Source organism: Onychostruthus taczanowskii, unplaced genomic scaffold (genome assembly GCF_017590055.1).
Source record: "Onychostruthus taczanowskii isolate IOZ18803 unplaced genomic scaffold, ASM1759005v1 scaffold432, whole genome shotgun sequence".
NCBI classification, from domain to species: domain Eukaryota; kingdom Metazoa; phylum Chordata; class Aves; order Passeriformes; family Passeridae; genus Onychostruthus; species Onychostruthus taczanowskii.
This window is the reverse complement of record NW_024501815.1, coordinates 41,705-49,554: the sequence shown is the minus strand read 5'-3', so window position 1 is coordinate 49,554 and position 7,850 is coordinate 41,705. Positions and strand designations below refer to the sequence as shown.

The window sequence follows — 7,850 nt, the reverse complement described above, 5'->3', positions numbered from 1 at the left end:
TGGGGACACTGGGGACATTTGGGGACAATGGGGACATCAGGGACAGTGGGGACACCGGTGACATTGGAGACACTGGGGACATCGGGGACATTGGGGATATTTGGGGACAGGAGCGGCTCAAGGTGACACTGGGGACATTGGTGACACTGGAGACAATGGGGACATTGGGGACAATGGGGACATTGGGGATATTTGGGACAGGAGCGCCTCAAGGTGACAGTGGGGACATTTGGGGACAGTGGGGGCACTGGGGACACTGGGGACATCAGGGACACTGGGGACAATGGGGACAGGAGCGGCTCAAGGTGACAGTGGGGACATTTGGGGACAGTGGGGACATTGGGGACACTGGGGACAATGGGGACATTTGGGGGCATTGGGGACACTGGGGGCAATGGGGACATTGGGAACAGAAGCACCTCAAGGTGACTCTGGGGACATTTGGGGACAATGGGGACATTTGGGGACAATGGGGACACTGGGGACATTGGGGACAGGAGCGCCTCAAGGTGACACTGGGGACGTTTGGGGACAGTGGGGGCACAGGGGGCAATGGGGACAATGGGGACATAGGGGATATTTGGGACAGGAGCGGCTCAAGGTGACAATGGGGACATTTGGGGACAATGGGGACACTGGGGACATTGGGGACACTGGGGACAGTGGGGCCATTGAGGGGACTGGGGACATTGAGGACATTTGGGGACACTGAATGGCATGGGGGATACTGAGGGGATTGGGGACACTGGGGACAGTGGGGCCATTGAGGGGACTGGGGACATTGGGGACATTTGGGGACACTGAATGGCATTGGGGATACTGAGGGGATTGGGGACACTGGGGACATTGGGGACACTGGGGACATTGGGGACACTGGGGACATTGAGGGGATTGGGTACATTGCAGACATTTGGGGACATCTGGGGACATTTGACTCAGCTGTCACTCAGCTGTCACTCAGGTGTCACTGAGGTGATTCAGGTGTCACTCAGGTGTCACACCGGTCCTTAAGGTGTTACACAAGTGACTCAAGTGTCACTCAGGTGTCCCTCAGGTCTCAGGTGTCACTCAGGTGTCACTCAGGTGTCACTCAGGTGTCACTCAGGTGTCTCAGGTGTCACTGAGGTCATTCAGCTGTCACTCAGGTGTATCAGCTGTCACTCAGCTGTCAGACTCAGCTGTCATTCAGGTGTCACACAGGTGTATCAGCTGTCACTCAGGTGTCACTGAGGTTACTGAGGTCACTCACGTGTCACTCAGGTGACTCAGGTGACACTCAGCTGTCACTGAGGTCACTCAGGTGACACTCAGGTGACACTCGGGTGTCACTGAGGTGACTCAGGTGTCACTGAGGTCCCACAGGTGACACTCAGGTGTCCCCCAGGTGGCCCTGCGGTCCCTGCCCGAGGAGGCGGTGAAGGAGGCCCTGGAGTACAAGGTGCTGCAGTCGCAGTTCTCGCTGCTCTACCACGAGAGCCTGCAGGTGAAGACGCAGCTGGACGAGGCGCGGGCGCTGCTGCTGGCCACCAAGAACAGCCACCTGCGCCACATCGAGCACATGGAGGTGGGACCTCACCCCCCGGGTGTCCCCCAGGGGGTCCCCTTGTGTTTTGGGGTGGTTTGGGGTTATTTGGGGTGGTTTGGGGTCATGGAAATCCCGTCATTCCTCATCCAAGATGGCCGCCTGCACTACATCGAGCACATGGAGGTGGGACCTCACCTGCCCAGGTGTCCCCCAGGGCGTCCCCTTGGCGCTGCTGCTGGCCACCAAGAACAGCCACCTGCGCCACATCGAGCACATGGAGGTGGGACCTCACCTGCCCAGGCGTCCCCCAGGGGGTCCCCTTGGGTTTTGGGGTGCTTTGGGGTTATTTGGGTGGTTTGGGGTCATGGAAATCCCGTCATTCCTCATCCAAGATGGCCGCCTGCGCCACATTGAGCACGTGGAGGTAGGATCTCACCTGCCCAGGTGTCCCCCAGGGGGTCCCGTTGGGTTTTGGGGTCATTTGGGGTCTTTTAAATCTCGATAATTCCAATCCAAGATGGCCGCCTGCGCCACACCGAGCACGTGGAGGTGGGACCTCACCCCCGTGGGTGTCCCCCAGGGGGCCCCCTTGGGTTTTGGGGTCATTTGGGGTCTTTAAATCTCGATAATTCCAATCCAAGATGGCCGCCGGTGCTGTAAATCCTATAGTGCCTCATCCAAGATGGCCGCCTGCGCCACATGGAGGTGGGACCTCACCTGTCCCCCAGGGGGTCGCTGAGGGGTCACGTTGGGTTTTGGGGTGATTTGAGGTCGTTTGGGGTCACTGAAATCCCAATAATTGCAATCCAAGATGGCCACCGGTGCCATAAATCCCATAATGCCTCATCCAAGATGGCTGCCACTGGTGCTATAAATCCCATAATGCCTCACTCAATATGGCTGCCAGTGCTATAAATCCCAGAATGCCTCATCCAAGATGGCTGCCAGTGCCATAAATCCCATAATGCCTCACTCAAGATGGCTGCCAGTGCCATAAATCCCATGATGCCTCATCCAAGATGGCTGCCACTGGTGCTATAAATCCCATAGTGCCTCATTCAACATGGCTGCCAGTGCCATAAATCCCATAATGCCTCATCCAAGATGGCTGCCACTGGTGCTATAAATCCCATAATGCCTCATCCAAGATGGCTGCCAGTGCCATAAATCCCATAATGCCTCATTCAACATGGCTGCCAGTGCCATAAATCCCATAATGCCTCACTCAAGATGGCTGCCAGTGCTATAAATCCCATAATGCCTCACTCAAGATGGCTGCCACTGCCATAAATCCCATAATGCCTCACTCAAGATGGCTACCACTGGTGCTATAAATCCCATAATGCCTCACTCAAGATGGCTGCCAGTGCCATAAATCCCATAATGCCTCACTCAAGGTGGCTGCTAGTGCTATAACTCCCATAATACCTCATCCAAGATGGCTGCCCCTGGTGCTATAAATCCCATAATGCCTCATTTAAGATGGCTGCCAGTGCTATAAATCCCATAATGCCTCACTCAAGATGGCTGCCACTGGTGCTATAAATCCCATAATGCCTCATTCAAGATGGCCGCCACTTTTTTCTTTTTTTTTTTAAATGTGGAAGAATTTTTTTTAAAAATTCTCAAAAAATCCCAAAAAATTCCCCCAAAAAATCCAAATAAATTTGGGGAAATTTATGGGAAAATCTCCCAAAAAATAAAAATATAAAAACAGCAAAAAAAGTTTTAATAAAATCTGTAAAAAAATGGAAATTATATTAAAAAAAAATCCAAAAATTTGTTTAAAATCTTTTAAAAGTGAATAAAAATGGCACAAAAAAGTGAATGAAAAGCGCAAAAAAATCCCCAAAAATTGGGAAAAAATATCAGAAAAAATTAAAAATATTTTTTTAAATTTGTTTGAGTGAATGGTAAAAAAATATTTTTTAAAATGATAAAAAATTCTTCTAAAATGACAAAAAACTCTCCCAAAAAATCTTTAAAAATTCTAAAAAAAAAAATCCAAAAAATTTCCTGAATACAAAAATAAATTTTTTTTTAATTTCCAGAAAATTTTGGGAAATTAAAAATATGAAATGAGGAAAAAAAAAAAAAAGTGAAAAATTGGGAAAAATAATTTCAAAATGAAATTAAAATTTTAAAAAAATCCTAAAAATTTCTAAAAATTCCCTAAAATACAAAAAATATTTTTTTTAAACATTTCCAGGAAATTTTGGGAAATTTAAAAAATTAAATGAGAAAAAAAATGTGGAAAAACAAAAAAAAATTGTGAAAAAATCAAATTAAAATTAAAAAAAAAAGGCAAAAAAATTGTAAAAAATCTCTTTAAAATTCCTTTAAAAATCCCTAAAATACAAAAAAAAAAATTTAAATAAAATTTTTGGAAAATTTCGGGAAATTAAAATGATAAACTGAGAAAAAAATGTGAAATAAGATCAAAAAAATAGTAAAAGAATCAAAATAAAATTTAAAAAAAGGCAAAAAATTCCCAAAAAATTCCTTTAAAAATCCTTAAAATATAAAAATAATTTTAAAAAATTCTAATAATTTTGGGAATTAAAAAATTTAAAAACTGAGAGAAAATAGTGCAGAAAAACACAAAAAAATTGTAGAAAAAAAACTTTTAAAAAATAGTGAAAAAATCGAATTAAAATGCAAAAAAAAGGTGAAAAATGTGGTAAAAATTGGTAAAAATTGCTCAAAAATCCTAAAAAACAACCAAAAAATCCTTTCAAAAATGTTTAAAAATGGGTGGGAAAAAATCTCTCTAAAAAATAGTGAAAAAATCGAATTAAAATGCAAAAAAAAGGTGAAAAATTCGTTAAAAATTGGTAAAAATTGCTCAAAAATCCTAAAAAACAACCAAAAATCCTTGAAAAATATTTTAAAATAGGTGGAAAAAGTTCTCTAAAATTAAGAAAATAATTGTCAGAAATTTGTAGTGTGAAATGTAAAAAAAAAAATTAAAAACTTGATAAAAATCAGTGAAAAAAATGGGAAAAATTCCTAAAAAAATGTCTCAAGAATCTCTCAAAAATTACTAAAAAATTAGTAAAAAATTGCTAAAAAATTACAAAAATATAAAAAAAGTTTGGGAAATTTCTGGAGAGTTTTGGAACTGAAAAACCTAAACTAAAAAAAAATACTGCAGAAAATAAACACTGAAAAAATTGTTAAAAATCAAATTAAAATCCAAAAAAAAAGGCAAAAAAATCGCTAAAAAATCAAATTAAAATAAAAAAAAAAGGCAAAAAAATCGCTAAAAAATCAAATTAAAATCCAAAAAAAAGGGAAAAAAATTACTAAAAAATCAAATTAAAATCCAAAAAAAGGCAAAAAAATCGCTAAAAAATCAAATTAAAATCCAAAAAAAGGCAAAAAAATCGCTAAAAAATCAAATTAAAATCCGAAAAAAGGCAAAAAAATTGCTAAAAAATCAAATTAAAATCCGAAAAAAGGCAAAAAAATCGCTAAAAAATCAAATTAAAATCTGAAAAAAAAGGCAAAAAAATTGCTAAAAAATGAAATTAAAATCCGAATAAAAAGGCAAAAAAAATGTTAAAAACTCAAATTAAAATCCAAATAAAAAGGCAAAAAAATCGCTAAAAAATCAAATTAAAATCCGGAAAAAAAGGGAAATAAGTTGCTAAAAAATCAAATTAAAATCCAAAAAAAGGCAAAAAAATTGTAAAAAATCGCCAAAAAATCGCTAAAAACTCCCCAAAAAATTCCCCAAAAAATTCCCAAAAAAATCCCCAAAATTCCTGCATTTCCCCCCAGTTTTCCACTGATGAAATTAAAATATTTTGGGTTTCACAGCGGCTGCGCCTGAGGGGATCCAGCTGTGAGCAAAAACCCCAAAATTCCTTAAAAATCCCAAAAAACAACCAAAAAAATCCTTTCTAGAAATGTTTAAAAATCAATGAAAAAAATCTCTAAAATTAAGAAAATAATTGTCAGGAGTTTGAAGCGTGAAATGTAAAAAAACTCATTAAAAAATTGGTAAAAAGAGGTGAAAATCCCTAAAAAATGTCCTAAAAATCTCTTAAAAATTACTGAAAATTTACTAAAAAATTGCTAAAAAATTACAAAAATATAAAAAAAACTAGAGAAACTTCTGGAGAGTTTTGGAACTTAAAAACCTAAACTGAACAAAAAATAATGTAAGAAATAAATGCTAAAAAAATCGTTTAAAAAATCAAATTAAAATCCGAAAAAAAAGGCAAAAAAATCGCTAAAAAATCAAATTAAAATCCAAAAAAAAGGCAAAAAAATCGCTAAAAAATCAAATTAAAATCCGAAAAAAAAGGCAAAAAAGTCGCTAAAAAATCAAATTAAAATCTGAAAAAAAGGCAAAAAAGTCGCTAAAAAATCAAATTAAAATCCGAAAGAAAGGCAAAAAAATCGCTAAAAAATCAAATTAAAATCCGAAAAAAAGGCAAAAAAATTGCAAAAAAATCAAATTAAAATCCGAAAAAAGGGAAAAAATCGCGAAAAAAATCAAATTAAAATCCAAAAAAAGGCAAAAAAATCGCTAAAAAATCAAATTAAAATCCGAAAAAAGGCAAAAAAACTGCTAAAAAATCAAATTAAAATCCGAAAAAAAAGGCAAAAAAATTGCTAAAAAATCAAATTAAAATCCGAAAAAAAAAGGCAAAAAAATTGCTAAAAAATCAAATTAAAATCCGAAAAAAAGGCAAAAAAATTGTAAAAAAAATCGCTAAAAACTCCCCAAAAAAATCCCCAAAAAATTCCCAAAAAAATCCCCGAAATTCCTGGATTTCCCCCACATTTCCCGCTGATGCAATTAAATGTTTTGGCTGTCAGAGCGACGAGCTGGGCGTGCAGAAGCGCCTGCGCACCGAGGTGATCCAGCTCGAGGACACGCTGGCCCAGGTGCGCAAGGAGTACGAGATGCTGCGCATCGAGTTCGAGCAGAACCTGGCGGCCAACGAGCAGGCGGGTGAGGGCACCTGGGGGTACCTGAGATACACCTGGGGTACACCTGGATACACCTGGGGACCATGGGATACACCTGGATACACCTGGGATACACCTGGGATACACCTGGGTACACCTGGATACACCTGGGATACCTGGGATACACCTGGTTACACTTGGGGTACCTGGGATACACCTGAGATACACCTGGGTACACCTGGATACATCTGGGTACACCTGGGGGCACCTGGGGTACCTGGGATACACCTGGGATACAGCTGGGGACACCTGGGGGTACCTGAGATACACCTGGGTACACCTGGATACACCTCAGATACATCTGGGATACCCCTGGGTACACCTGGGGGCACCTGGGATACATCTGGGATACCCCTGGGTACACCTGGGGGCACCTGGGATACACCTGGGATACCTGGGATACACCTGGGTACACCTGGGATACACCTGGATAGACCTGGATACACCTGGGGTACCTCGGATACACCTGGGCACAGGCACAGCTGGGGTACCTGGGATACACCTGGGGGCACCCTGGATACACCTGGGCACAGCTGGGGTACCTGGGATACACCTGGGGGCACCTGGGATACACCTGGGCACAGCTGGGGTACCTGGGATACACCTGGGGGCACCTGGGATACACCTGGGCACAGCTGGGGTACCTGGGGGCTCCTGAGATACACCTGGATACACCTGGGATACACCTGGGGCACACCTGAGATACACCTGGAGTACCTGAGATAGACCTGGGATACACCTGGGGGCACCTGGGGACCCCGAGGTACAGCTGAGATACACCTGGGCACACCTGGGGGTACCTGAGATACACTTGAGGGTACCTGAGATACACCTGAGATACACTTGGGGGTGCCTGAGATACACGTGGGCACCGCTGGGGGTACCTGGGCACAGCTGGGTGTGGCTGGGGGCACATGGCGGGCACCATCTCACCTGTGCGGTCTCACCTGTGTCTCACCTGTGTTTCTCTTGTCTCTCCCCTGTGTCTCACCTGTGTTTCTCTTGTCTCTCACCTGTCTCTCACCTGTTTTTCCTGTCTTTCACCTGAGTGCTCTCCCCTGTGTCACCTGTCCTGACTCACCTGGGTGATTTCACCTGTCTCTCACCTGTCTCACCTGTTGTGTCTCACCTGTTGTGTCTCTCACCTCTCACCTCTTTCTCCCCTGTCTCCCGTGTTCTGTCTCACCTGTCTCTCCCCTGTCTCCCGTGTTCTGTCTCACCTGTCTCTCACCTGTCTCCCGTGTTCTGTCTCACCTGTCTCTCACCTGTCTCACCTGTTGTGTCTCCCCTGTTGTCTCTCACCTTTCTCTCACCTGTCTCACCTGTTGTCTCTCACCTGTCT

The 7,850-nt window shown here is 42.4% G+C and overlaps 1 protein-coding gene across 1 annotated transcript in view; it reads left to right on the top strand.

Annotated features, from left to right (window-relative positions):
* Nucleotides 1–152: 152 nt before the first annotated feature.
* The window catches only part of RNF40 (ring finger protein 40), a gene marked incomplete at its 5' end in the record, with an annotated part of 42,987 nt that continues 35,289 nt past the window's right edge, over nt 153–7,850 (top strand). The window contains 3 exons of the mRNA XM_041414048.1: nt 153–213; nt 1,385–1,564; nt 6,356–6,491. Of these exons, the coding sequence (XP_041269982.1) occupies nt 153–213; nt 1,385–1,564; nt 6,356–6,491 (377 nt within the window). The remainder of the gene's footprint in view (nt 214–1,384; nt 1,565–6,355; nt 6,492–7,850) is intronic.